Raw genomic sequence first — 27,505 nt, 5'->3', positions numbered from 1 at the left:
CTGAGTCCCACAGTTCAGCCCCATTCAGCTCTGAGTCTCGCAGTTCAGCCCCACACAGGGCTCAGCCCCACAGCTCAACCCCATACAGGTCTGAGTCCCGCTGCTCAGCCCCATATGGGTCTGAGTCCTACAGCTCAGCCCCACACAGGGCTCAGCCCCACAGCTCAGCCCCACACAGGTCTAAGTCCTACAGTTCAGCCCCATGCACTTCTGAGTCTCACAGCTCAGCCCCACACACAGCTCGGCCCCACAGTTCAGCCCCACACAGCTCTGAGTCTCACAACTCAGCCCCACAGGTGGCTCAGCCCCACGCAGGGCTCAGCCCCACACAGGTCTGGATCCCACAGTTCAGCCCCACATGGGTCTGAGTCCCATAGATTGCTCAGCCCCACACACGTCTGAGTCCCACAGCTCAGCCCAATGCAGGGCTCGGCCCCATACAGGTCTGAGTCCCATAGGTAGCTCAGCCCCACACACGTCTGAGTCCCACAGCTCAGCCCAATGCAGGGCTCGGCCCCATACAGGTCTGAGTCCCACAGTTCAGTCCCACAGCCCCATGTAGGTCTGAGTCCCACTGGTGGCTCAGCCCCACACAGGTCTGAGTTCCACAGGTCTGAGTCCCACAGTTCAGCCCCACACAGGTCTGAGTCCCAAAGCTCAGCCCCATGCAGGTCTCAGCCCCACACACAGGTCAGCCCCACAGCTCAGCCCTACACAGGTCTGAGTCCCACAGCCCAGCCCCACAGCCTCACGTGGGGCCGGGCAGCACACCCGGGGACTTTGCCCCCACCAAAGGCGCCGCACCGCACGCAGCCGTTGTGCTGCAGCACCAGTGCTCGTAAGGGAGGAGCGATGATATCACCCAGCCCGGGCTTTGTGCGAGCTATTTTGGGGTTTAATTATTATTATTTTCTTTCCCCTTCCTCTGCCTTCGAACAATGCTGGGCCCGGCAGAGCTGCAGTTCACACCATTGTGTGGGGCCGTGCTGCCCGGGGAAAGGGGAGATCCTTATCAGCCCGGCTGCCGGAGCTCCCAGCAGGCGAGTGCCTCACCCACAGCGGCCTGCAGCACCCATAGCAGGGCAGAGATCTGCGTTTTGGGGAGGCCCTGGGGCTCAGCAGCTGCCCCCCAAAACCCACCGCCCCCTCTGCCCATGCCCCCTGCCGTCCTGGTGCAGTTACTCGCTGGCTGCGGGACCTTACCCCAAGCCTCTCCCATGTTTACCCAGGGATGGATCAAACGTGCCCACAGCCATTTGCCACCCTCCCTGACCCTGCCCAGCCCCTAAACAGTTTGTGCTTTCCCTTGGGGGCAAGATGAGGGGTTGAAGCGGGGCCGGGGATGAGCCTGCGATCCCTTTCCAGGAACGGGAGCAGCAGCGCTGGCCCCGTGCCTGCCCTGCTTCTGCTTTTCCCCTTTCATACAAAGGCCGCTCTGCTTCCCAGCACAGAGGCTGGGCTCGGGCCAGGGGCTGTGCCGTGAGAGCCCCTGTCCCACACTGCACCCGTCCCAGCATGGCCCCAGCCTCCCCATCCAGCCGATGGGGCTCAGTTTTTACCCCCGAGAGCAAGTGCCTGTCCGAGGCTCCAGGCAGGCGCTGTGGAAAGAGCCTGGACACCCCACAGGTGAAGAGGGGGCTGGCACTGTGCTCGGCCCGTTTATTTGCAGAGAAAGCCAGCAAGCTCCCCGGGGTCACTGCCACCCCAGTGACCGTGGCTCCATACCCACCCGAGGCGACCGGTGGTGGCACCTGGCAAGAGCGAGGGGCCCAGTGCCATCGCATCTCCCCCGCACGCCCCGCTTTGGGAGGTGGCTCTGCAGCCCCCGAGGTGACAGGGACCTGCCCAGGAGCCAGCCCTGGGGCCGGGAGGATTTTGTGCAGCCGCAAGCCCGCTCGAAGACGGGTCCCCTGCTCTAAGTGGCCGCAGCTTGCCGGGGCACGCGGATCCTCTCACCCTGGGGCTTGGCCGTGCGCCCCTTCTTGCCCGCATCCAAGCCAGCCAGGGCGAGCTTGCCCTTGGCCAACTTGCCCTTGCGGTGGCCACACCAGAGGCGCAGGCACTGCTCCTCCACCCGCTGCCGGTCAGCGGAGCTGACGAGGTGCAGGATGTCCTTGAACCAAGCTTTGGGAGCTGGCACTGCCTGCCGGGGCTCCGGGCAGGGCGGGCGCTCGTCCTCGCGCTGCCGGGGGGAGGCACGGGGCAGCTGCTCGCCCCTGAGCACCCGCAGGGACGTCCTGGCCACCGTCTGCGTGAAGCCGTGCTCCAGCGTCTTGCAGGAGTAGACCCCGGCGTCGCGGCTGTGCAGCTGGCGGAACAGCAGCCCTCGCTCCGTCTGCAGCACCCGCTCGTCCGTCTTCACCTGGCGGCCACGGCCGTGAGGTTGGGTCCTTGGCAGGAACGGGGATGGGGGAAGGAAGGGGAAGGGCAGGCGCTGGGGTCTCACCTCGTCCTGCTGCTCATCCGGGGGTCTCTGCACGAACCACTGCACGCTGGCCTGCGGGGAGCGGGGCACGCACTCCAGGAAGGTGCTGTTGTGCTCCATGCCGTACAGCACCTTCTCTTCAACGTGCTCAAAATCGTCCACTGGGGCAGAGACAGAGGCACGCTCGTGGTGGGGACAGAAGTGGGCACCCTGTGGGGCCGAAGCGCCCGTCCCCCACCACCACCAGAGCTCCCCGGGCTCCCCCAGCTTCTCCTAGGGGGCACCGCGGGCTGGGGCGCTTCACCCCAAGCCTCTCACCGGTCAGGTTCTGGTCCAGACACTGGTACACGGGGCTGGTGTGGCGCACATAGCGGCGCTTGCCCGAGGGCACGTAGCGGGTGCAGGCGGTGCCGTCCCAGGCGCAGTACGGGTCCCTGGCCAGGCAGCACTCGGCGCAGGCGGTGCCGTAGCTCTCGCACTGGTGCAGCCGCACCTGGGCCACCCCCAGGCTGGCGCCCACGTAGAGCGTTTGCTGGGGGGCAGCAGCATCACGGCAATGACACGGTGACACCCGGCCCCACCTTGCACAGCCCCCCCCAGCCACCCACCCTCGCCCCCAGCCCCTGAGAAATGGACTCACGCGCTTGACGGAGATCTCCATCTGGGTGATGGGCACAGGCGCCTGCAGGGGAGGGAGGCAGGTGTGAGGCCGGACCAAGCCTCTCCCCAGGGAGCCCTGGGCATGTGGGGTCTCTGGGGGACACCAGGAGAGCGTGTGGGGCAGAAAACACTGCGCATTCCCCCCTTCTGGCTGCTGGAGCCTGGAGGGGGTGGGCACCTCTGCCACCCCGGGGAAGGGGAGGACAGGAACCCTCCTGGTGCCCAGCGGCACGGTGACATCCCTCCAGCCGAGGGATGCATCCCCGAGCTGCATCCACAGTGCCCACCCCACCGCTCCCTTCCCTCGCAGCAAAACTCACCTTAAAAACCTGCAGCTCCTCCAGGACGATCTCCTCGGTCCCGGCCGAGTTTGGCTTCTGCAGGACCACCACCTTCAGCACCGAGCCCGCATCTGCCAGGAGGAGGACAGAGACGCGACCTCCAGCCCTCGCGGGCCACCCCCGGCACCCATCCCCTGCATGCCGCCCGCCCTGCCCGCCCCGCTTACCCGTCCCCAAGAAGAGGACGTCGTGCTGCCCGTCCTCGGCGTCCACGCGGTCCACCACGAGCTGCAGCAGGCGGTGCTGCAGGTCGGCCTTCACCAGCAGCGGCCGGCGGTGCCGCGGGCGCACGGGCTTGTGCATGAGGGGGTGAGCGCGGGCGAAGTGCAGCACCTCGTCGGGGAAGTCCTTGGTGGTGCTGTAGGGCCGCCGGGGCTGGTTGGTGGTCTTGCTGGGGCACTGCGGGGACAGGAGGGACCCCGTTCGCCCAGCCCGGTTTGGTGAGAACTGTTTGGGTTCCTCCCCAAAAGAGGAACCTCGGGGCGGATCCCAGAGGGACCCCATTTGGGCAGATCCCACGGGAACCCCATCAGGACCCCAATAGGGCAAGGGGGGCTCGGCCCCATCGCCCCCCGGCCTGGAGGAGGGGATCAGCCCCCCAGGGACCGCTCACCACGCCTGGGCGGGGGTAGGGCACGCGGCCCTCGTAGGCTGCCCACTGGTGCAGGGGGCTCTCGCGGTGTGCGAAGGGCCCGTTGAAGACCTCGCGGACGTCGGCCATGCGGTAGACGCAGACAGCAGAGCCCCGAAAGATGTGGCTGGAAGGGGACAGCAAAGGGAGCTCAGACCCCATCGGTGGCGATGGGCAGGCCAGGGCTGGGTGTCCCCAAGGGCTGGGGCTGGTGCTGAGCCACCCACCTGACGGTGCTGAAGAGGGCGTAGATCTCCGGGCTCTTCCCATCCCTTGTCCTCAGCAAAAAGACATCCTCTGCGGAGGAGAAACCCAAGCCTTGGGACTCGCTGGTGGCCCAGGAGCCACTCAAAGCCACCAAACGAGGGAGCGGCACCCGCAGGGTCCCTGGGGTGCTCCCCACCCCTTACCCAGCTCGTCAAAGTGGGTGTCGATGCCGCCGGGGCCGGGGACAGAACACAGCAGGCGGGCTTTGTTGAAGGTGCTCCACTTGTTGACCAGCACCCTCTGGCCTCCAGCGTCATTCTGCAGGGACGGGGAGCATCAGGGCCACTGCTACGACTGAGCAAACAGCCCCTCGGCAGCCCCCTGGGTGGGCAGCACCCTCCAGCCTTCTGCCCCACCTTCCACGTACAGCCACCGCTACAAAAACCCATCCCAGGACTTCTGCCCCCAAAAAATGGGCGCAGAGCCGGCCCAGGGGTGATCCCCTGCAGTGCTTGCTGCGGTGCCGCTGGCGTCTCACCACGCAGACCCGTGCCACCCGGCTGACGACGGCGTGCTCCCTGCCATCTGCCTCCACCACCTTCTCCGTGAAGAAGAAATAGGCCTTGTCGTTGTCCCGGTCGTCGTTGTCCGGGATCAGGAAGGCCGCCACGAATTTGGGCTCTAGGAGAGAGCTAGGAGCATCAGGTGGGGACAAAAGGCACGGCTGCCGCCTCCGGGCCGCGCGTGACAGCGGGGAATGGGTGAGGAAAGCCCAGCCAGGGGGCTCCCCCCGTGCCCCCCATGCTGTGCCGTGGGGCTGGGGGCACCGTTACCATTGAGCAGGCGCTGGTCCACCTCGGTGCGCAGCGCAGAGCGCGTCCCCGTGCTGCGGAAGATGCCGGGGTCACGGCCGAGGAAGTCCGCGGTGAGGCCGGCGTAGAGCTCCCCACCTGGCAGAGACACCCTGAGAGCCCCCGGCCACCCCCAGCTGGTGGCACGGGGACCGGTGTCCCCCTCCCCTCAGCCCCCCGGTCCCTGCGCCCAGCACCCCGAGGTCCCCGGGGACGGCAACCCACCGATGACCGTGCTGGCGAACGCGCCGTCGGGCTCGTGTGGGCACCTGCCCCGGCCGCTCTCCACGCTGGTGGGATCCAAGCTGAAGGCATGCTGGGGTTGGGGACAGCGAGGCTGTGACGGGGACACACCGGGGGGGCCCACCTGGGGCTCACACCGGGGACTGGGGACTGGGAGAGGAGGAAACGCCACCCGCACCGCTGCCACCACGGGGACGCCGTGGCCGGAGAGGTGAGGAAGGGCAAGGGCAACACGGGGCTGGTTCCCAGCTGGGGCAAACACCAGATCCAGCGTCCCCACTCAGCCTAAAACCCCCGGGAAGGAGGAAGATGGGGACAAGGAGGCTGAGGACACCACCCCGAGCCAGGCGCCTACCTCGCCGCGGTGCCCCACGTAGACGAAGGCGCAGACGGGGTGGAAGGCGCCGGTGCCGCAGGCCAGCAGGTGGGTCCGGTTGTAGGGGTGCAGCAGGCGGATGTAGTTGGCGCAGTCGGTCTGGGGAGAGGGCCACGAAGGGGGAGGTTTGCAGGGACCCCGCTGCATCGCCCCCCCCAGCGACACGGGGCCTCTGAGCTCTGCCTGCACCCAGAGGTGCAGCTCACGGCTCCGCCAGGGCTTGCCGGGGTTGGGCTCTGCCAACCCAAGCCCCCAGCTCATCGCAGAGGGATCGGGCTTTTTGCTGGGCCTTCCCCCATCACGTTCCTGCTCGCACTGGGTGAAGTGGAGGAAACAAAGGGAGGAAACGCGGGAGACAGAGCTGGAGCCCCACGGCCGCCCTCGGCTGCCTCCGGACCCAGGGCAGCCCCTGACAGTGCTGCCCAGGATGGTCCCTTCCACTGGGGACACCTTCCGACCCGTCGTGGGGACACAGCGATGAGGAATTCACCCTCCACACCGTGGCCATATCCCCTGCACCCCCCAAAGAGCTCACTCCAGCACCCACCATCCTCTTCCTCCACCTCGTGTGGACAGGGGAGGCAAGATAGGACGGTCCCCATCAGGTTTGTCCTTCTGCTCGGCTGCTTGCCCAGCCCTGCCCGCCCTCCTCTGCGGTCCCCTGCGCAGGGCGTGAGGCCCCTGGCTGCTGGGAGCCCCGCCACCGAGCTGCCCCAGGGGTCCCCGGCCTCCCCGCTGTTTATTTTCCCTTTGCAAAGAGCCTCTGCAATGGTGAGTTAAAAAAAATACACATAAGAAAAAAAAAAAAAAAAAGTCGAGGCTCTCCCAGCTTGGATCTGTCAGAGCTTGGAAAATAAACATGCTGGGAGTGATTTGTCTGGGCTGGGGGAGCCTGGGGGCTCTGGCCGGCTCCCCCCTGCCTTACTCCTGTTTCATGTCAGGGCAGGGGGGACGCAAAGTAATTGCAAAGAGGGGAACGAGGTCACCGAACCGGATCGAGCTGCAGATTTCCCATCGCTGGGGGATGGCCGGGACGGCCGGCACGGCGCACCACCCTCCAAAACTTCCCTGCTGAGACCACGCGCAGCTCGGCGCACGGGTACCCTGCCACACAGGGATGCTGAGAAGCTCCAGGACCGGGGCTTGGGACCCCCTGAGCTCAGGTTTCCAAGCTCCTGCCTGCGTGGGGCATCCCAGAGATGGGATGTGGAGAGCTCAGTGCAAGGATCATAAACAGCCAGGCCTGGGCAGCAGCTCCCTGCCTCAGTTTTAGCCCCGTGGTGCCACAACCTGTCCTAGAAGTAACCAGCTCCAGGGTGGGGTACAAGGGGACCCCCTCAGCTCAGGGGTGCGGGGAGAGACTCACCCCTGGGTCCTTCCCCTTCCGAAAACACTCCTCCGTCTGCCCGGGCAGGGGCGGCCAGTAGATCTGGAACACAAAGAGCCTTTTGGGGCAGGTGGAGGGGACGGCAGGCACTGACCCCTTGGGAAGCCACATCCCCAGCGGGACCCTGCTCAGCACCCAGGAGCTGCGGGTAATTAGCTGCCAGCTAATTGCCCTCTGACCGCCACGGTTGGGTGCAGGACGCTCACCTCCTTGGTGTCGGTGCTGGCCCTGTCCAGGCGCAGGGAGTAGAGCGCGTCCTTGCCCCCAACAAAGAGCCGGTCCCGGTACTCGTCCAGGTAGAGCGTGCGGAAGCCCAGGAAGCCTCGGTGGCCAAAGAAAAGGACGGAGCGGTTGGTGCTCAGCAGCTCTGTCGGGCAGGGAAGGCAGCGTCAGCAGGAGCCACCCCAACCCCAAAAGCCCCCAGGGTGCTGGTTGGTGTCACCAGGGCTCCTGTCCCCGGGAAGGAGCCCCCTCCTTGCAGCAGCCAGGGCATGGGAGGATGCTGGAGCAAAGGGGCATCGTGGGGTGGGGTGGACGTGTCCCAGTGTGGGGCAGCTGGGCTTGTGTGCAGCCTGGAAGGGTGGTGGGAGTGCTCACAGTAGGGACACGCAATGGGGCTGATGCTCGGGGTGAAGGCACGGGCACGGGGACACCACATCCCAGGGGAGGACATTGCCGCTGGGCCCAGAGCAACCAGCTCCAGGCTCCCCAAGCGGGTCGGTGCCTGAATCCCATGGGATCCCCAAACAATAGGAAATGACTTCAGGGGTGACACAAGGGGGAAGTGGAGGCTTGCCAAAGCTCAGCGCCCCCCCAGCTGGGAGGGAGAGGGCAAGGGGAGGCGGTTCGGCTTCACTGGGCCCCGAAACCGTGGCGCCGACCCCGGGCCAGGCCTCCAAGACAGCCGAAGGGAGGAGGAGGAGGAGGACAAAGAGCCATTGACGGCTGTCCCCAGATGCACCGCACCCTCTGCGGCCTGCCCTGGGGGAGCCTGCAGCTGCTGCAGTCCCTGTCCCCAGCCGGGCTGTCCCCTCCATGGCTCGGATCTGTCCCCAGGAGCAGAGGAGGCACTGGGACTGCTCGGCTGGGCCACCAGCAGCCCGGGACACCCGGTGGCCCCAGCCCCATCTCTTGGGGTCATTCGGCCCCTGAGCACCCCCCTGTGCCAGCATCTCTGCTCCTCCTGCTTCCCTGGGCCCAGCCCGGGAAAACACCGGCGTCTCCTTCTATTCTTGCCCAGCAATAATATTTTCCCAGCTCAGAATAACATTGGCAAAGCCGTCGGGCTGCTCGTATTGTTTCAAGCAAGGCTTGCCCTTCTCCCCAGCCCTGGCAAATTCCTCCTGCGCCTCGCCTTACGCTGGCACCGGGCACCTTCCCCCTCCAAAAAGCATCACCCCGCCATGCCCCCCGTCCTTTCTCCAGCATGAGGGGCCCCAAAGAGCCCCCCCCCGGCTTTGCCAGCACCACCACAGCAATTCAGGAGCCCCTCGAGGGGATGACAGGGAGCTGGGGGCTGCGACGTGCTGGGATGTGCGGCGGAGACATGCCCTTCTCCACGCTCAGCCCCGCTGCTGGAAGCCAACACGGAAGGAAAACGGGGACTTGGAGCAGCAGCGGGGTGAGCTGGGGACACGGCCACCGCCACCCCAGCAATGCCACCGGGGGAGGTGACAGCCCGGCACCCCCCCCCGGCTGCGGAGCACGGAGACTTCCCCTCTTTCCACCTCAAAAGCCGCTCCGGCGAGCGGAGCCAAGCGCACCCCGGGCTGACAAACTAAGTGAAAGCAGCTTCGGTTTTGCCCAGCGTTCATTTCCGAGGCTGTTCGGAGGCTCCTAATGGTTTTAATTGAAACATTCGTTTGTTTCGTGGGAAATCTCGGCTTCTGCTTCCAATTTGGAAGAGGAACAGAGCAATCAACTTAAGAAGGCAAAAATAAGAAATAAATAATAATAATAATAATAAAAAAAAGCTTCAAAAGGTTGCTGGTTCCCATGGGGAGCCCGCCTGTCCCCAGGAGTTCCCACGGGACCGACTTCGTGCCGGAGCCCATCAGGCACCGAGGCAGCACCCAAACCCCACAGCCCAGCTCTGCTGGGGGCCCCGAAACCTCCCCGTGCTGCTGCCAACCCCAGCCTGAAGCCGCAGGACCCCGCTGTGGTGGGCACCTGTCACCTCCTGGGGCAAGGAGCCCCCTCTGTGCCTCAGTTTCCCCCTTCCCACACGGGGGGGGTGGCTGCAAGAAGGACCCGGGGCGCAGCCAGCATCCCCCCCCCAGGGCTCTGGACCCCAGTGCTTGGCCGGGGGGGCCCCCAGCAGCTTGCCCTCGGCTCGGGGCTGCGTTGGGCAGCTCCTGGGGCTCTGCCCTTCCTTTCCCCGGGCATTATGCAAGTGTTGGTTTTCTCTTCTTAGAGGCTCCTCGCTTGGACGCGCCCCCCCCAGGCTCTCCAGCCCCCCACCCAGGTGCCAAACCGGGCTCCAACCTGCTCGGGGGTTAAGCCGGGGGCTTAATGAGGCAGGGACAGGACCGCGGGGAAGGTCTGAATTAAAACCAGGCGGGCAAAGCACCCGCTTGGCACCCAGGGGTGCCGGCAGCAGGGCAGCCCCCCCTCACCCCGTGCCTCAGTTTCCCCAAAACGCTTCCCTGCTCCCCGCATCCGCGGAGCCCGCACGGCAAGGTGCGACCTCCCACCCCCATCCCGGTCCCAAAAACCCCTTTTCCCAACCCCTCCGGCCCTAAAAACCCCTTTCCCACCCCCCTTTTCTCCCCTTCCCGGCTCACCGCGGTGGGGCAGGCGGAGCCGGGGCAGGCTGCGCCCCGCGGCCAGCAGCGAGCCCCAGAGCCAGCAAAGCGCCGCCGCCGCCGCCGCCCGCATCCTCCTGCCGGGGCCGCAGCTCCCGGGATCGCCGCTTTTTATGGGGCCGCAGCTCCGCCCCGGCCCGCCCCGGCCCCGGGCTCTCCCCCCCAGCCCCGGGAGCTGGCGCTGGGGGCGCCCCAAAGCATCCTTTGGGGAACGGGTGCGCAGGGTTGGGGCAGGAGGGTGCTGAAGCCGCTGTCCCCGCTGCTTCAGCACCCCCCGAGGGTCGCAGGGCACAGGGTTTGTGGCAGGGAGCAGCAGCTGCCTGGCACTGGGGTCCCCTCTTCGGTTCCCCCCACGTCGAGGACTTGGAGCAAGAAGGGGGAAGGAGGGTCCCCCCCTCTCCAACCTGTCCCCGGACGGTGCTCCTCTCCCCAAGCACGGCTGGTCCCATGCCAGCTGGGGACACGAGGTGAGCAGGGGGGACAGGAAGGGACCTTGGAGACCAAGCACCCCGGGCTGGGCACCCCAACCCCTCTGCCGTGCCCCCAGCCCTTGGCACGCAGCACCCCAGCAGCGCACGGGAAGCCTGCAGTGCGTGCAGGGCTCTGCAGCGCTGCCGGCCCCAACTTGCCTAAAACCACCCCGATTCAGCCCGGTGAGCCCCTGGCCTGGCTCCCCGAGGGGGAAGGCAGAGCAAAAAGCTGGAGCAAACGTAGCACCTTGGGTGGGGATGGGAGCAAGAAGCAGATCCGAGCCCCGAGGCACCTCTGGCAGATAACGCGGAGGCTCCTGCCCAGGCTCGCGCAGCGCTCCGTGCCCCAAGGGTCCTGGGGAGCCACCCTGGGAAGATCCCGTAGGAAGGGAGCAGGATTAACCTCAGCTCCTGCCCCCCTGCCCTGGGCTGAGCTGAATCCTGCCTGGGCAGGCTCCTGCCAGCACGGCCCCTTCCCCTCCCCAGCCCAATGAACCCAGGGGAAGCAGGGGAAGGCAAAAATCCTCCGTGCCCGGCTTCTCCCAGGTGCTGGAGTGCCCCTGGACAGACAGACAGACCCCCCCTGCTCCTGGCCTTGCTCACCGAGGAGATTTATTGAGTGGATCCATGTGGAGGGGACAGGGAGGCACCGGGGCTGGGTGGCACGGCCCCAGCACCCCTGAAAGCCAAGAGGGGAGCAGGACGAGCCGTGGGCACGCAGTCCAGGGCTCACACGAGCCCAAGTAGCTGCGGGGACACGGGGCAGGAGGCACCCGGGGCTGTGCTGACACATGGGCAAGGGGGCACAGCCCTCAGCGTGGTGCCTGGAAGTGCCCAGACCCAGCTTTGGAGGGCACAGCCAGGGCACGTGGCACCATCAGGCCACCCCCACCGTAAAGGGACACTTGAGAGGGGTGGCACGATGCCCACAGGCTCCCCGGCATCTTCTGCTCCCCCCCCGGTGCCGTCCCTGTCCCCTCCTAAAGGCTCAGCCCTCGGCGGGCAGCGGGGGCACGGAGGCCAGGGCGGGCAGGAGGTGGGCGTAGATGTCGATGCCCCGCAGGAAGACGTCCTCGTTGAGGAACTCGTTGTGGTCGTGCAGCAGCACCGGGGTGCGGTTCATAGGCGAGAAGCCGATGGCCGGGTGTCCTGCCTGGGGACGGGAGAGCGGGGTGAGAAGGGGGCCAGGACGAGCAGCAGGGACACAGGGGACAGGCTGGCGTCAGCACTCACTGCTCGGATGTAGCGGCTGTCCGTGGCAGCGGGGAAGATCTCAAGCTTCAGCTGCAGCTTCCTATAAAGTGAGATATGTCAGCGTGGCACAGGGACAGCTGGGTCCCCAGAAAACAAGCCAGAAAGGTCCCCAAGCCATGCGGGACACTCAGTCCTCTCCTCTCCAGGGGAAATGGGGCACGGTGAGGTGCTGGCGTAGCAAAGGGGGCTCTCTCCCAACCCTGCCGTGAAACCCAAGCCCAAGGGACCAGACGATGTCCCCTGGGTGCCCGCTGTCTGTCTCCAGGGGCACTACTCACATGTCCCTGCAGACCCCGCTGAAGGCTTTCCACCACGGGTCAGACTCCTCGGTGGAGGTGATGTGCTGGTCCATGCATTTCTGAGCGATGGGGGGAGAAGGGGGTGAGCACCCTGCAAGGGGCACAGGGTGCTGAGCCCTTTATCCCCGAGCCCTCACCTGGTGAAACTCGTAGGTGACACCGTCCCCAGCTGCCTGGCACCAGCCGGCCACCTGCTTCTCGAAGGCCTGCAGAAGATAGCGAAGGAAGGGCGTGAGCGGGGGCACCCCCAGCCCCAAATCCCCCCGGCGGGGCCAGCCTCGTGCCCACCTTGAGGTCCACGGTGGGTGGGATGCGGATGTCGAAGCCGGCGGCCATCTCGGAGGGCACCACGTTGAAGGAGACACCCCCCTCCAGCATGGTCAGGTTGAGCGAGGTGACGTCCCCCAGGGTCAGCCTCGTGTCAGATTTGAGCCTGGGGGACACAGGGGGAGAGTCCCCCTCCGTCCCCGCCACCACCCCCAGGCGGGGAAACTGAGGCAAAGGGGGGAGGGGGGCACGGTGCTGGATCCCAGCCTCGCTTCAGGTCCCCGAGAGGCCAAGAGAAGGGCAAGGACCGAAGCAAAGCTGATGCCACCCCGTGGCCGTGCCCTACCTCTGCTTCTCGCTCTCCCTGAAGGCCAGGAAGGAGGTGATCACTTTGTGCTGGGGAGGCAAACATTTGGGTTAAGCCCCCCTGGAACCAGCCAGGTGGAGGGTACCATGCCCTAAGCCAGCCCCCCAGCCCAGGGGGCCAGCCCCAAAAGCGGCTCCCAAACACAGGCCAGGTGCCCATCCCAAAAGGGGCTCCCACCCCCGGGGTCCCCGCTCGCTCACCATCTTCTCGGCCGCCGTGTTGCTGATGAAGCGGGACCCGTGCCCGGGGCTGCCCACGCACTTCACCTTGATCCCTGCCGCCACGGGGGACGAGGGAGAGGCTCTGAGCAGGAGCCCAGGGCGTACCCGGCACCCCGATGCCGAAACACCCGGCAGAGCAAGGGAGGGGGTGGCGGGCAGGTGGTTACTCACACCAGGGGCTCTTTTCACCGTAGAAGACGCTGAAGGTGTCGGAGGGACTGGCCAAGCCTGGGGTGGGCACAGAGAGGTGTCAGAGGCTGGCACTGCGGGGGGCACTGCCTGGGGTGGCCCAGTGGGACCCCAGAGGCTTGGGGAGGGGGTGATGCCAACGTGCAGGGGGTGCCAGGTGAGAAAAGGTCCCCTCGGGGGTCCCAGGCCAACCCTGCCACCGCTCACCCTCGTCCAGGGCAAAGCCCACGTTGAGCGCTCTGAACTCCGGGCGCTGCACGAACATCTCCATGCCCTTGTGTCCGCCCACCTCCTCGTCTGCAGAGAGAAGTTTGCTAGGGAGAAAGGCGTCCCCCAGCCCGGGACCCCCCCGGCTGCCCTCAAAGCTGGCCACCCCCTCAGCCCTGAGCGAGGAGGATCCCAAATCCCAGCAGGTAGGCGCAAGTCTCCCACGTGAGGAGCTACAAAAAGCGTCCCCCGGCTGCCAGCCCACCCTGTCCCCTCGAAAGGGGACTCCCTGGGGACTTACCAGGCACGAAGGTCAGGTGGATGGTGCGGGCAAAGCTCTTCCCCTCCGCCTTCAGCCTTCGGATGGCCTCGAGGTACCTGCGGGGAGGGGGTGGTGGAAGGGCGCTTGGGTGCACGGAGAGGGGCTGGGTGCAAGGAGAAGGGCTGGCGTCCCCTGGGCCACCCCAACCAGGTGGCACCCTCATGCTGCTCCGTCTCAGCACCACGGGGAGGCAGAATCCCCCCCCTGACCCTGCTCCGAGGCGCATCCACCCCGTGCCCAGCCGGCACCGAGCCCCCCACTCACTGGATGGAGATGCACTTCATGTCCTGGGCACCCCGGGCGTAGATGTTGCCTTGCGAATCCTTAACAGCCTCGAAGGGCGGGTAGGTCCAGTGCTCCTGCGGGGAACAAGGGCCGTGAGCTCCTGCTGCGTGCCTGCCCCGCCGTGCCCAGCCTGTCCCACAGCCATACCTCGAAAACCGGCACGACATCGGTGTGAGAGTTGAGCAGGATAGAGCGCAGGCGAGGGTTTGTGCCCAGCCAGGTGAGGACCAGCACCACGCGGCCCTGGCACACCTGCAAGCAAAGGAAGGATGTCACCAGAGTGGGGACAAGGGGACCCGGTGGGTTGGGGCATGCTTGGCCCCTCACCAGAGCCCCTTGGCCGTGGCCACGAGCAGCCACAAGCTCCTGGCTGCAATTCAGGTGGAGTTGAGGGGAAACTGCCAGCCCCTCGGTGTCCCCTGTGCCAGCCAGGCGTGAGGGACATCTTCAGCCAACATCACCCTGCCCGGTCCCCGGCTAATCATAGCGCAGCCAGCCCTAAAGGTCAGCGGGGACCGGCAGAAATACGGGCTGCGAGAGGAGCTTAAGGAAGCACCGGGGTCAGCGGAGGATTAGGAGCAGCAGGGAAGGCACCTCCTGCCCCTCTCCTGGGTGGTGGGGAGGGGACAGCCCCACGGCCGGGCTGGGATGGGGACAGGCATGGCATCAGCAGGGCTGGTGTTGCCTCGCTCACCTCCACTTTCTGGCTGGCCAAGCCCAGGTCGGTGCCGACGCGCTCCAAAAACTGGATGGCTGCATCTGGGGACGACAAAAAGATGAAGGGAGAGAGTTCGGGAAGGCAAAGTGCAGCAGGGGAGCCCGTCGTGTCCTGAGAAAAACATCTCGATGCGCTTCTGTGGGAGGAGGGAAATACTGACGGGACAGAGAGGTACGTAGGGGTAACACAAATGTTTGCCCCGGAGCCAGGGCAGCACGGAAAGGGGAGGCTGGGCCATGGGTCTGCCGTGCCACAGGAGGACGAAAATCCCTGCAACGGCCCCAAAACCAGGGGCACCAGCAGAGATAAGGCGCAGCCGCGTTCCCCTACACCTGGATCACGACAACCCTGGCCCAAGGAACCAGGCAGGAGGGTCCAAAGACCAGACCAAAGGCTGGTGGAAGGGACGGAGCCGTGCCGCCAGCCCTGCCGCCTCCATCGCCCCCCAGTCCCCCCCGTCCCCTCCTCACCATAATCGGGCTTGGGGTGGACGGTGTCGATCCGCAGGTACTGGCGGAAAAGCGTCACCGAGGGGTCCTCCGAGCCCCCCGCGCTCTTCCCTGGCTTCCCGGGTGCCATTCCCGGGCTGCAGATCTCCGGGGGGGGAAAAGAGCAGGGGGTGGTTAATCACCCACCACCCCCTCCAAAGTCCACCCTCATGAAAAGCTTGGGGCAAAGTTCGCCCTGGCGTGCACGGGACGGGGAGGGAAAGGGGCTGGGGGTGCGGGGGGCCGAGGGCATCCGGGTTTCTGCAGGGGGCTACGGGAGGGCTGCGGGGGGAGCGGGGGCACAGGGGGTGCCTGGGGCGCACGGGGGAGCACAGGGGGACACCGGGGGTGCGCGGGGCAGGGGGGCTACAAAGCAGGGTTATGCTCAAAGGGGGGCGAGGCTACGGTGGCGAGGGGCGCACGGGGACGGGGAGCGGGTGGGGAGGTGGGGGGGGGACCCCGGCAGCACGGCGGGGAGCGGGGGCACCGCGCTCGGGGCACCGAGCTCGGGGGGGTCCCACGATGGGGGCACGGTGTGCGGATGAGGGCAGAGGGGCTCGGGCTGCAGGCAACCGGCCCCCGGTCCCCCCCACCCCCCCGGTGCACCGGGCCCTACCTCCGCGCTGCCGCCGCCGCCGCTGGGCTTCCGCCCGGCCCCGCTCCGCCCCCCCCCGGGCCGGCCCCGCTCCGCCTTCCCCCCCCCCCCTTACCCAGGCCAGGAGCTCGGTGCCCGCCGTTCACTCCAAAGAATTGCTCGGGGAGGCTTGGGGAGCCCGGAGGAGATCGGTTTATTGGCCTCACGTGTTGCCCCCCCACCCCAAAATGTGCTGTGCCCCCCTCCAGGCAACATTCTCGCCCCCCAAAAGGCAATGGCTGTGTCCCGTGCCGTCCCCATCACCCCAAAGCTTGGCGCTCAGAGGCATGGTGCTGGAGGGGGACACCGGGGGGACATGCCCAGGTCAGGGGCACCCCCCTGGGAATGCCCCGTGGCTGCGAAACATCTCTCAAAATTCATCAAAGCAACGTGGGACCTCCGGATCCTGGGGCAGGTGCTGCTGCAGGGCGGGTGCAGTTTGGAGAAATCCCCCCCAATCTCCTTGCTGCCCCTCAGGGCCGGGCACGCTGCCACCGAACACGGCATGGGGACAAACGGCCCGGCTGTGTGACAAAGCAGGGTGCCAGCACCCCGCCGTCCTCCGCTGCGTGGGGACGGAGCCCGCGCTCACTGCAGCTGGCCGAGGAAGCCCAGCAGCGCCCGGTGGAAGTCCCCCGGCTTGTCCAGGTAGCAGGCATGGCCAGCGCCAGGCAGCACGGCCACGCGGTGCCTGGGGAGGTGCCGGAGGCTCTGCAGGGCCTGGTGGCCCAGGTGGGTGTCACGGTCACCGTACAGGATCAGGGTGGGCGTCTGAAGAAGAGGGGAGAGATTCGGGACGTCGGGGAGGGAGACGCCAACCCCTACCCATCGCCTCAGCCCTCTGGGAAGATGAGGGAGGGCAGAGCCCAGCGCCCCCCGAGCTGAGGGCACAGCTCCCATCCTCCATCCTCAGCATCCTCCATCCTCCACGACCTCAACCACCTCACCTGGACCCGCCGGTACTGCCCCACGGCGTAGTCCCGGGTGCCCACGGGCGCGATGGGCACGAAGCCCCCCAGGCGGTCCCCGTGCAGCAGGAGGAAGGGCAGGGCGAAGCGGCCACTCATGGACGGGCTGACGAGGACGGGCCTCTGCAAGCCCAGCTCCTCCAGGATGCGCTCCAGGAAGGCCACCCGGCCCTGCTGCGTGGCCACCGTCCCCGTGGGGGGCGAGTCCCCGTAGCCTGGCGTGGGCGCAGGGTGCAAGGTGGGCGAAAACGGGCATTGGCGTGAGCCCCAGGAGCTCCGAGCAGGGTCACACAGGGTCTGGGTGGCCGGGTGGGTGACACCCCGCGGGGACAGCCCAGCCCTAGAGCTCCCTAAGGAGCTCCAGAGCCCGCTCACACCCGTGATGAGCGCAGCTCCACGGTCCTACCGGGCAGATCTATGGCGACCGCGCGGTGCCCTTCTCCGGCGAGCAGCGCCAGCGTCCCCAGGGCTTCCCAGGTGGCGGAGCTGAAGGCTTGGCCGTGCAGCAGCAGGACATCCAGCCTGGGGCAGGGCACAGAGGCATCCAAGGGGCTCAGCACCGGGCCGTGCGCGCAGCACCGGGCGGCCACCAGCACCCCCCGGGGGGCACGGGGCACCCACCTGCCGGGGCCGGGGGCGCGGAGCCCGGTTGCCTCCCGGTAGGCGACGGCGGGGCCGGTGCCAGCCGCCGTCCCCCTCCGCACCGTGCTGTTGGCCGGGGGAACGCGGTGCAAAGCCGGGGGGGGGCGGCGGAGGGCGGCGGGCAGCAGCAGCAGGGCGAGGGCGCAGGCGAGCAGCGCCCCGAGGGCCAGCAGCGCCGGGCGGCTGCGGCTCATGGCAGCGCTGGGGGGCTGCGGGGAGAGCCCCCCGGAGCCCCCGGCCCCCCACCGGGGCCCCCGATCCTCCGCTTCCTCGGTGCTGCCGGCCCCAGGCTCCGCCTGTAGGGGCGGCGGAGCGCGGCCAAGCCCGGCCCCTCGCACCCCCGGTCCCCCCCCGGTCCCCCCCGGTGTCCCCCGGTCCCCTCCGGTGCCAACCCGTGCGCTGCCCCCGCCCGGCTTGGAGGGAGCGGATGCGCTCGGCTGTGCCGGGCCGGGTTTGGCACGGCTCGGCACGGCTCGGCTCGCTTCGCCTCCCCCCTTTTTGGCCCCGCCCGGCCCCGCCGCTCTCCGCCTCCGCCACCCTTTGCCCCCGGGGCCCGTCGAGGCGGAGCGGGGCACGGAAGGAGGCGAAGGAGCGCGGGGACCCACCCCACACACCCCAAATCCCCTCGCTATGGCCACCCCGCAGCTGAGCGAGGGCACCGTGGAGGTGGCGGGGCAGAGCCTCTTCTACCGGCAGGCCCAACCGGGCGGCCGTGCCCCGCGGCTCAGCGTGCTGCTGCTGCACGGCATCCGCTTCTCCTCCGACACCTGGCTGCAGCTGCAGACCCTGGCCGTGCTGGCTGATGCCGGCCACCGAGCCGTGGCCATCGATTTGCCCGGTAAGGCATGGGCAGCACCGAGCACCGGCAGGTGGGAGCCACTCGTGCCACCCCCGGTGCCCGGTGGCACGGTCCCGAGCCGCCGGTGCCACCCGTCGTCCCGTGGGTGACGTGTGGCACGGGCCTTGGGGTGACGTCCCCTTTTTGTCCCACCCCACAGGGCTGGGGCGCTCCAAGGACGCCGTGGCCCCCGCGCCCGTGGGGCAGCCGGCACCGGGGGGGTTCCTGAAGGCCGTGGTGGAGGCGCTGGGGCTCGGTCCGGCCGTGGTGGTCAGCCCCTCGCTCAGCGGCATGTACTCCTTGCCTTTCCTCTTCCAGCACGGGCACCTGGTGAAAGCCTACGTGCCCGTGGCACCCATCTGCACCGACAAGTTCCCGGCGGAGCAGTACGGCCAGGTCAAAGTAAGGGAAACGGGGGGCACGAGGAGCGGGGTGGGAGCACCTCCTATCTCCATCCTGGGCCGGGAGCATCTCCATCCCCGTCCACATCTCCTGGGGGACGGAGATCGGAGGTGTTTCTGCCGTCCACACGATGCTTCGGTGGGCAGGGAGGAGGGCGAGCATCTCCCTGCCTCACCCTCAGCCCGTCGCCCCTCTGCAGACGCCCACCCTGATCGTCTACGGGGACCAGGACGTGGAGCTGGGCCAGGCCAGCCTGAGCAACCTGCGGCACCTCCCCGAGCACCAGGTGCTGGTGCTGCAGGGCGCCGGGCACGCCTGCTACCTGGACAAACCCGAGGAGTGGCACCGCGGGCTCCTGGCCTTCCTACAGCAGCTGGAGTGAGCGGCACGGGGCGCGGGGCCAGCGGGGGAGCCTGGCACCGCTCCCCGCACCGGGACCAAATAAAGCCACCAGCTTTTTTGCTGCCCTCCCGCTTCCTTCTCCCCGGTTCCCCCCTGGCTTTGCGCTCTCCTCCGTGGCCACCGTGTCGTGCACATCAGGTGACAGCCACCCAGGAGGGCCAGGACAGCCGGGTGTTTGGCCACAGGGCGTTGATCCCATGTCCCGGCCTCCTCCTCCTCCTCCTCCTCCTCCTCCTCTTCCTCTTCCCACCCCTCTGGCCGCGCACCCACCCCCAGGTTTAATCCCGAAGGGGCTTAAAAGGTGACTGCCAGCCCTGGCTGTCCCCTGCCCACGGTGGCAGCAGCGTGCTCCAAGCGCCCCGGGGGATTTATGGCCGGGAACAGATGGAGGGGCGGGGAGGCCAGACAGACGCCTGGCCGGACAGACGGAGGGACAAACCGTGCCCACCACCTGCCTTTCCCCCCTCGGAGCTGCCGAGCCGGCCACTCGGGGTGCAGATGGGGCCAGCAGTGGGGTGCCACCCCCCATCTTGCCCCCCGTACCCCCCCCCTCCAAGCTTGCCTGGGCTTTAGCTGCTTAACCAGGGCCCAGGAGGATTTAGTGGGGCCGCGGGGGCGAGGGGGTGGCAGCGCTGGGGGCACCTGCTCGGGGGGCAGCAGCCTCCTAGCATCCCGCTGCCCTCAGTGGGTCCAGCACGGTGCGGGGGGGGGTCCTGACCACCACATCCCTCTCCCACCACCCAGCCGGGCTGTGGGGTGCTGCCAGCAGCACCCTTGGGTGCCGGGCTGCCATCTCCAGCCCTGCCCGCCCGGTGCCCTTGAGCCCTTGAGCCCTGCCAGCTGATCGGCTTCCAGGAAACAAAATGCAATTACAAAGAGGGGCGATGTGCGAGCCAAAAGGGGGGGGGGGGATTGGTGGTGTAGGGGGGGGGTGGGGGGACAGGAATGTCCCCAGCGGTGGCAGATGGCCTTACCCAGGGTGCATTGTTCCCTTCAGTGTCTCTTATCCGCTGTAATAGGATCCCGGAGGGAGGGAGGGAGGGAGGGAGGGATGTGGGAGAGGGGAAGAGCGAGGGGGGCCCCAGCGGGCCGGGGTGGGGGCCGGGGCTGCCAGCCTGGCCCTAGCCCGTCAAGCGGCTCATTGTCCCTGCCCCGGGTGGCACTCGGCGACACCGGCAGCGATGTGGCACTGAGCGGGGCCGGCGGTGGCACCGGGAGCACGGAGAGGTACCGGGGGGGGGGGGGGGTGGCACCCTGGGGGGGGGGCGGAGGACACACACACACACACACACACGTTTCCTTCTGGGAAATTGGGGAGGGGGGGGCCTGCCCTGTGTCCCCTGCCACCCCACAACCTCCTCCTGTCCCCCTCGGGGCTGCTCAGCCCCCAGGGAGGCGCCCATCGCCACCCAGCCCCCGGCCCTGCCGCTCCCTCCCTCCCCTTGAAGGGCGGGGGGGGTGGGGGACACACACGGACACTCCCCCCCCCACCTCCCCGCTCCCCCCCTTTTTATCCCCTCTTTTGTCCCCTTTTTTCTCCCCGGTGCCGCTCACCCGGGGGGACAGAGATGCCCCCCTCCTCCCCCACCTCCCCAAGAAACCGTGTCCCCGATGGGGAGCCCTGGCAGCCCCCGAAATAACCGTGCCCCCCCCCCCCTCTTCCACCACCACCACCCCCCCCGGGCTGGCCCCGACACGGGCGCTTTGTTCCCCAGCCCCGCTTGGCATCGCCGCCGGGGCCGCCCACCCGTGGCTGGACACGCGGCGATTGTCCCTCTGTCCTGCTGGCCCTCTGTCCTGCTGTCCCCTCCCCTGCTGGCACCGCGGGGACGAGCGAGCCACCCCCGGCCCGGGGGGCTGCAGGGGTTTCGGGGGGTCCCCGGGGACGCGGTGGCCTCGGTTTCCCCCTGGGCAGGGTGGGCGAGCAAAGCGGGACCCCCCTCCTGCTACCCGCTCCCCTGCGGGCAGCCGGCCCCTGCCTCAGTTTCTCCTCTTCTTTAGGGTGTGGGGGGAGCAGGATAAGGGTCTTTCCCCCCCCCGTGTCCTCCCCAGGCCATGGCATCGCCGAGCGGCGCGGAGGGTGGCCCCGAGGAGCCGGAGCTCAGCATCACCCTGACCCTGCGCATGCTCATGCACGGCAAGGTAACTGCTGGAAATGATGGGGTGGGGTGGGGGCCGTGCTGGAGCGCCCACCCCCTTGGGATGAGCATCTCCGGGAGGTTTCCTCGCCCCCATCCTAAACCCGGGCTCTCCTCGCCCCCCGCCAGCTCTGCCCCGGTGTCACCGGCTGCGTGTCCCCGGGGCCGGGCTGGGGCGCTGCCCACTAACGGGGCTGCCCTGGGCTCTGCTCCCGCAGGAGATCGGCAGCATCATCGGCAAGGTAAGAGCTGGGGGGCCCCGGGCTCTGCTGGCCCCCGGGGGCTCCTGGCCCTGACCACCGGCCCCGTTCCTCTCCCCGCAGAAAGGAGAGACGGTTAAGAGGATACGAGAGCAGGTAAGGGCGTACCGGGCGGCTGCGGGTTGCTCTGTCCCGGTGCCTCCCAGGGTCTGGCACCCCGATTTTCCCCCCTGGGACGCACGGGGTGGTGGGATGGGGATAGCCCAGGGGGCACGGGGAAAGGAAAAGCCCTGACGGGGCGTGCCACCGTCCCCAGAGCAGTGCACGCATCACCATCTCGGAGGGCTCCTGCCCCGAGCGCATCACCACCATCACCGGCTCCACCGATGCCGTCTTCCGAGCCGTCTCCATGATCGCCTTCAAGCTGGAGGAGGTGGGCAGCCCCCCCATCCTATCCCCAGCAAGGTGCCCCCCATCCCCTCCATGCCTGGGGGTGCAACGCCACTCATGTATGTCCCCTCTGTCCCCCCCGGTCCCCTCCGCAGGACCTGGGAGCAGGGAGCACCGAGGGGGCCGCGGCGGGCAGGGCGCCGGTGACGCTGCGCCTCGTCATCCCCGCCAGCCAGTGCGGCTCCCTCATCGGCAAGGCCGGAGCCAAGATCAGAGAGATTCGGGAGGTGAGGACGGGGATGCCGGGCCCGGTGAGGGAGGAGGCCAAGCCCCGGGGGTTTGAGGCCCCGTCGCTCGCCCCACGGCTCGGGTGCCCCCGCGCTCCCCGAGAAGCGACGCAGGAGGCAGAGCATCACCCCACAGATCCCACAAAGGTCCCGGGAGGGGTTGGGGGGAGAGCGAGAAGCATCGCAGCCCCCCCCCTCTCCGCCCCCTCAGCAGCCCCCTTTGCCTCCCCCAGAGCACGGGGGCTCAGGTGCAGGTGGCTGGCGACCTCCTGCCCAACTCCACCGAGCGCGCCGTCACCGTCTCGGGGGTGCCGGACACCATCATCCAGTGCGTCAGGCAGATCTGCGCCGTCATCCTGGAGGTAGCCGCCCAGCCCCGGGCACGGCAGCCCCTTGGGAGCACCCCTGCCCAGCCCGCCGGTGCTGTGGGAGGCAGCAGGTGCTGGAATGGGGAGGGGGAACCCGACCCCATCTCATCCCCTCCACCTCCTTCCCTCCCTTTCCAGTCGCCTCCGAAGGGGGCCACCATCCCCTACCACCCCGGGCTCTCCCTGGGCACCATCCTGCTCTCTGCCAACCAGGTAAGGGGGCTCGGGGCCGGTAAGGGGTGGCTCTGGTGGGCTCGGGGTTTGGGGACGGGGGTCTCCTTGCTGTCCTCTGTCCCCCCGTGGCCCCCAGCTGACGCCCATCGTCCCCCCCCCCCAGGGTTTCTCCATGCAGGGGCAGTATGGAGGGGTCTCTCCAGCAGAGGTGAGTCCTGTCCCTGTCCCCTGTGCTGGGGCACCGCTGGGACCCCCGGGGGATGGGCACGAGGTGTGTGCCAGAGCCCAGCCTGGGGGATCAGGGGGCTCTGCCATCACCCCTAACGCCTTCTTCTCCTCGTAACGCCCGGGCAGGTCACGAAGCTGCAGCAGCTGTCGGGGCACACGGTGCCCTTCACGCCCCTGGGCCACCCACCCTCCATGGTGCCAGGTGAGCTCCCCATTAGGGCTGGGCACCGGGGGGCTGTGCCCCTTCGGACCTCCTCCTGGCCCTGGCAAGGCCAAGGGGGTCCCCATCCCTTGTGCCCTCCCCAGTCCCATCTCCTTGGGATGCCCTCCCCACCCCAAGACCCTTTTTTTTGGGGTCTTCCTAACACTTCCACCTCTCCCTCCAGGCCTGGACTCCAGCTCGCAGAGCAGCTCCCAGGAGTTCCTGGTGCCCAACGATGTACGTGTGGGTCCTGGGGGGGGGGAACCAGTGTCTTGCACCCCCCACCGCAGCCCCTGGGGGCTCCCTGCTCCTCGCCAAATCCCAATTTTCCCCCCCTGGCCCCGCTCAGCCTGGTTGTGTGTGTGTGTCCCCCCCCCCAGCTGATCGGCTGCATCATCGGCCGGCACGGCAGCAAGATCAGCGAGATCCGGCAGATGTCGGGCGCCCACATCAAGATCGGGAACCAGACCGAGGGCTCCAGTGAGCGGCACGTCACCATCACCGGGTCCCCCGTCAGCATCACCCTGGCTCAGTACCTCATCACCGCCTGGTAAGCTCCCCAAAAAACACCGGGGAATGGGGGGGGGGGATGCTGGCTGCAAGAGTGGCACCGCCCAGCACCGCAGCTTTTGGGGACCCCCTCCACGTGCAGGTGGGTACCTTGAGGTCCTCAGGCAATAGGGCAGGGCCCTGGACCCCACAGAGTCTCAGCCCCCCAGCGGGGTGCCCAGGATGCGCCGCAGGCACCCATGCCACAAGGGATGGGGGGCATGGTGTCTACGTGCCCTACAGCGGGCAGGTGACCCCCGTAATTTATCACCGTGCCCCTCACCACCCTACCCATCGTGCTTGCCCCCCCCCCAGCTTAGAGACGGCCAAATCTACCTCCCAGGTGCCACCCGGCCCTGGCTCCGTGGACCTCGGCGTGGGCTTCTCCCAGCCGCTCGCCCCGGGCTCGGGCGCAGCCCTGCCTGCCGTGGCTGCCCCCCCGCCGGCCCTGCTGGGCTCCCCCTACGCCCTCTCCCTCTCCAACTTCATCGGCCTGAAGCCGGTCTCCTTCCTGGCACTGTCCCCGTCCTCCGTGGCGGGTGCCAACGGCGGCACCGCCACCTACACGACCAAGATCTCGGCGGCCAACGGCACCAAGAAAGCTGACCGGCAGAAGTTCTCCCCTTATTGAGCCCCTCCGCGGGTGGATAAAGGTGGGTGGGGGGATGTCCTGGGGCCACCCCGTGCCGAGGACACCCCCCCCTGTCCCCCACCCTGTCCCCCCAGCCCCTGCCAGGCACCCACCCCAGCACCCAGGGGATGGTGCTCCTGGGGTCGATGCCTGCTGGAGCAAAGGGTTGCTCTGATGCGCGTCCTGGCAGCACTGTGCCCCCTTTTTCCCACCCCCCCAAAGCTTTCCTACATGTCCCCTGGTATTACTGGGGGGCTGTCCCCATCAGGGGGGCCACCCTCCCAGTGCCAGGTGTCCCTCGGCCCGTGTCCCTCGCCCTCCTGCCCACGATGCTGCCCCTCTCCTGCCGTCCCCGGCCCCGTGGGCTGCACCCAAAGGCCAGATCCCGCTGATGAGGGGCTGACGGGGCCCTCGGGGGTCCCCCATCCCTTGGCTGTGTTGGGGGGGCCTTCCCCTGGCTGCCCCATGGCTGTCGCCTCCCTCCCATCCAGCAACCCCCCCCGAGAGCCTGCTGGCTTGGAAATGCTGTATATATAAGTCTATATTTTTCCTCCTTTGTAACTTATCAATGGTTTAATAAAAAGATAAAATTTACGGGTGAAAAAAATAAAAATAAAAAATTCCGTCCCCCGGGGTTGGAGACACCCCCAGTTCTGGGGGTGACACCAAAAGGGGAAGGGGGTGGCCCCATGGCCAGGGGTGCTGGCCCCTTGGTCTCAAGCTCTCTGAAAGTCTCCCCAGAGCCCCCTCCCTGCCGTGGGCCCGATCCCCCACCCCAAGGGAGGGTCCCCGAGCTGCTGGGACTGGTGTTACTGGTGTTAGTGGTGTTAGCTGGGCCGGGGAAGGGTGCCTGGGGGGTGCCGCTGCGAGCACCCTGGCAGGGGTCCCCACGGGACAACGGGGTGGCCGTGTGGGAGCCCCTCAGCTTCCCATATCCCACATCCATCCAAGTGTGCAGAAGGGAGACGAAGGCTCCCGAAATCTGCCGTGGAAACCCAGGCAAGGACCCCCCTAGGTCCAAGTGGGCCCGATCGGTCCCCCCCCCCCGGCACGGTGGCACCAGGCTCCTCAGCCGCTCTCCTCGGGAACTTGCCCTGGGATGGGGAAGCCCACCTTGCTCTGGTCCCTGGGGCTGGGGGCGATGCAGCTGGAGCGGGTTTCCAGCGTGCACGTGGCTCGCTGGAGGAACTGCAGGAAATTTTCCTGGACGGAGGCCTCCGAGACGGCCAAACACAGCTCCTGGCCCAGGGGCCGGTTGAGGCAGCTGCGCCAGAGCCGGGCCAGCTCCTCCCGAATCTGGCGGTTCAGCAGCCCGTAGAAGAAGGGGTTGATGGCGAAGGAGGAGTAGGCGATCCAGGTGACCGTCATCTCCCCGTGCCCGCCGCCCGCCGCCCCAGCGGTGACGGAGGAGTGCAGGTGGAACGCGAAGAAGGGCAGCCAGCAGCACAGGAACTGTCCCACGATCAGGACCAAGGTGAGGATGGCCTTGTGGCTTCCCAAAAAGCGCTCGGGGCTCAGGCGGGGCAGCGGCAGGCTCCTGGAGGTGACGATGCTCACTTGGCTGGCAGCGGAGCCGGAGCGGTGCCCCGGGACGGCCGCCTGTGCCGGCGGGGGTGCGTGCTGCAGGGCCGCCAGCCGAGCCACCCGGTACACGCTGCAGTAGACAGCAAAGATGATGACGGTGGGCAAGACGAAGCAGGCGATGCTGAAGATGATGACAAACGCCTTCTTGTGGGCCCCGGGGCTCCAGTAGACCGTGCAGCGGCTCGCGCTGGTGGCCCCGTTGTCTTGAGGCCAGCCCACCAGCGCCAAGACGGTGATGAGGACGGACTTGACCCAAATGAAGACGACTCCGGCCACCGCCAGCCGGATGGTCATCTTGACCTCGTAGCGCATGGGGTGGACGATGTAGTAGTAGCGCTCCACGCTGATGACGGAGACGGTGAGGATGGAGGCGCTGATGAAGCAGACGTTGAGGAATATCAAGGCCCGGCACTCGGCGATGCTGTAGATGACCCCGTCGAAGCAGGAGGAGCTGGAGATGATCCCCAGGGGCATGAGGAAAATGGCGGAGAGGAGGTCGACCGCGCAGAGGTGGCAGACGAAGATGAACTTCCTGAGGAGGGGGGTTCTGAGGATGACCACCAGCACCACCACGTTGGCCACCAAGGCGGTGACGGTGAGCAGCACCATGCAGAGGAGGCCGACGGCCTCCTGGGCGGCGTGCTGCCCCGGGACGGGGGGCGACTCGAGGCCGTCCGTGGTGTTCGGCCCCCCCTGGCTCGCCATGCCAGCCGAGGGCTAAGCCAGCAGCTCCGGCGCCCGCGTGGCAGGGACAACTCTCCCGCGGTCCCCCAGCGCAGCCATGGCCACTGTCTTCTCGTCAAGCAGGCCCCTCGCCTGTTGGGGAGGGGAGAGGGGTGTGAAGGAGAAGGAGCAGAGCAAGGAAGAGCCGTGGAGAAACCCACGGAGGGTCTCCAGAGCGCCCCGGAGATGCTGGAGCAAGGAGAGGTGCCCGGAGAGGTGGCAGCGAAGGGCTGGCACTGCCAGCACCTTCTGGCACCGCAGCCCACCTGACGGCCACCCCATTCCCCTGCCCACAGGGGGCACAGCAAACCCCATATGCCCCATCCCCACGACCCCCACCCACTCTGGGTCCCCCTCCTCGTGGCTGGGGACCCTCGGTGGCAGTGTGGGACCCACGCACCTCTGCTCCTCGGGAGATGGGTGCCGCTCCTCCTCGCCGGCGCTGCTCCCACGGCGGCACTGGGGCTCCCGGAGGCCACGTCCGTGTGTCCCCCCCCCTATGTCCCCCCTTCCCCGCGGCTGTCACCCGTTAGTCATCGTGTTTGCCTGCCGCGGATGGCACCGGCTGTCACACCCGGGCTCTGCCTGCCCGCTGCCAGCAGCGGGCCCACGGGGAGAGCTGCTGGGTCCTAGCAGCCGGCGGGTGACACGGCAGGGGGGACCCAAGGGTCCCCAGCCCGTGGGGCCCGACCGACCCTCACCCAAGCACACCGTAAAGGGTGGGAGGGCGGCACGCCGAGGAGGGTGTCCCCCACACAGGGGGATGTCGCTTGTCATCGGGGTGGGACAGCCGGGTGTCTCCATGGGGACGTGGATATGTCCCTGGGGGGCTTTAGGGTGCAGAGAGGGGCTTGGTGGGGCCGTCGTGGCTGGCACGGCACCAAGGGGAGGGCAGGCGTTGTGGATATGGGGACAGACCCCTCCACAGCAGCACCTTTCCCTCGTCCTCGTCCCCTCCGCAGCCCTGACACCACGGTGGTGGGCACCAGCCTGGCTACGGCGATGAGGGAAACCTGCTTGGCCAAGCTGTTGGATTTCACCTCGAGTCTGCCAACACCAATGGCTGCAACAGGCTGTGGCCCTCCCGGAGCCACCCACGCTGCGGGGTGACACCAACCGGGGTGCCCTACTCT

At 67.8% G+C, this 27,505-nt stretch overlaps 6 protein-coding genes across 9 annotated transcripts; 2 read left to right on the top strand and 4 right to left on the bottom strand.

Annotated features, from left to right (window-relative positions):
• Nucleotides 1–1,627: 1,627 nt before the first annotated feature.
• On the bottom strand, nucleotides 1,628–9,998 carry SEMA3G (semaphorin 3G). The gene is made up of 16 exons (XM_032194298.1): nucleotides 9,905–9,998; nucleotides 7,328–7,488; nucleotides 7,101–7,163; nucleotides 5,714–5,833; nucleotides 5,341–5,431; nucleotides 5,098–5,214; nucleotides 4,803–4,945; nucleotides 4,468–4,582; nucleotides 4,285–4,354; nucleotides 4,040–4,184; nucleotides 3,594–3,825; nucleotides 3,406–3,497; nucleotides 3,066–3,107; nucleotides 2,744–2,957; nucleotides 2,447–2,586; nucleotides 1,628–2,362 (listed from the first exon to the last, which is right to left on the bottom strand). The coding sequence occupies exons 1-16, from the start codon at nucleotides 9,996–9,998 to the stop codon at nucleotides 1,916–1,918; spliced, it is 2,286 nt and encodes a 761-aa protein (XP_032050189.1). The 3' UTR covers nucleotides 1,628–1,915.
• Nucleotides 9,999–10,992: 994 nt separating this feature from the next.
• On the bottom strand, nucleotides 10,993–21,664 carry LOC116492932 (aminoacylase-1-like). Of its 4 annotated transcripts, none has more exons than XM_032193949.1 (15): nucleotides 21,405–21,664; nucleotides 14,995–15,118; nucleotides 14,501–14,565; nucleotides 13,954–14,058; nucleotides 13,786–13,880; nucleotides 13,501–13,577; nucleotides 13,200–13,289; nucleotides 12,975–13,031; nucleotides 12,783–12,856; nucleotides 12,562–12,611; nucleotides 12,237–12,381; nucleotides 12,086–12,154; nucleotides 11,928–12,007; nucleotides 11,629–11,689; nucleotides 10,993–11,548 (listed from the first exon to the last, which is right to left on the bottom strand). In XM_032193949.1, the coding sequence occupies exons 1-15, from the start codon at nucleotides 21,645–21,647 to the stop codon at nucleotides 11,384–11,386; spliced, it is 1,500 nt and encodes a 499-aa protein (XP_032049840.1). In that variant the 5' UTR covers nucleotides 21,648–21,664; the 3' UTR covers nucleotides 10,993–11,383. The 4 variants fall into 4 exon arrangements, with proteins under 4 accessions (XP_032049840.1, XP_032049843.1, XP_032049841.1 ...); XM_032193952.1 differs by lacking the exon at nucleotides 21,405–21,664 and adding an exon at nucleotides 19,873–19,902; XM_032193950.1 differs by lacking the exon at nucleotides 21,405–21,664 and adding an exon at nucleotides 17,021–17,051.
• ABHD14A (abhydrolase domain containing 14A) lies at nucleotides 15,732–17,588 on the bottom strand. Its single transcript, XM_032193954.1, has 4 exons — nucleotides 17,236–17,588; nucleotides 17,021–17,136; nucleotides 16,594–16,829; nucleotides 15,732–16,417 (listed from the first exon to the last, which is right to left on the bottom strand). The coding sequence occupies exons 1-4, from the start codon at nucleotides 17,448–17,450 to the stop codon at nucleotides 16,235–16,237; spliced, it is 750 nt and encodes a 249-aa protein (XP_032049845.1). The 5' UTR covers nucleotides 17,451–17,588; the 3' UTR covers nucleotides 15,732–16,234.
• Nucleotides 17,808–18,962, top strand: LOC116492936 (protein ABHD14B-like). The gene is made up of 3 exons (XM_032193955.1): nucleotides 17,808–18,094; nucleotides 18,255–18,496; nucleotides 18,696–18,962. The coding sequence occupies exons 1-3, from the start codon at nucleotides 17,887–17,889 to the stop codon at nucleotides 18,876–18,878; spliced, it is 633 nt and encodes a 210-aa protein (XP_032049846.1). The 5' UTR covers nucleotides 17,808–17,886; the 3' UTR covers nucleotides 18,879–18,962.
• Nucleotides 21,646–24,065, top strand: PCBP4 (poly(rC) binding protein 4). Its single transcript, XM_032194250.1, has 8 exons — nucleotides 21,646–21,669; nucleotides 21,782–21,913; nucleotides 22,147–22,275; nucleotides 22,420–22,494; nucleotides 22,810–22,885; nucleotides 23,070–23,122; nucleotides 23,266–23,435; nucleotides 23,750–24,065. The coding sequence occupies exons 1-8, from the start codon at nucleotides 21,646–21,648 to the stop codon at nucleotides 24,063–24,065; spliced, it is 975 nt and encodes a 324-aa protein (XP_032050141.1).
• Nucleotides 24,066–24,588: 523 nt separating this feature from the next.
• Nucleotides 24,589–26,852, bottom strand: LOC116492933 (probable G-protein coupled receptor). Its single transcript, XM_032193953.1, has 2 exons — nucleotides 26,773–26,852; nucleotides 24,589–26,465 (listed from the first exon to the last, which is right to left on the bottom strand). Exon 2 carries the CDS (start codon nucleotides 26,352–26,354, stop codon nucleotides 25,134–25,136), a length of 1,221 nt encoding a protein of 406 aa, XP_032049844.1. The 5' UTR covers nucleotides 26,355–26,465; nucleotides 26,773–26,852; the 3' UTR covers nucleotides 24,589–25,133.
• Nucleotides 26,853–27,505: the final 653 nt, after the last annotated feature.

The sequence above is a fragment of the Aythya fuligula genome, chromosome 10 (genome assembly GCF_009819795.1).
Source record: "Aythya fuligula isolate bAytFul2 chromosome 10, bAytFul2.pri, whole genome shotgun sequence".
NCBI classification, from domain to species: Eukaryota; Metazoa; Chordata; class Aves; order Anseriformes; family Anatidae; genus Aythya; species Aythya fuligula.
Note: the sequence above shows the minus strand (reverse complement) of the source record. Positions and strands in the feature narration are given on the sequence as shown.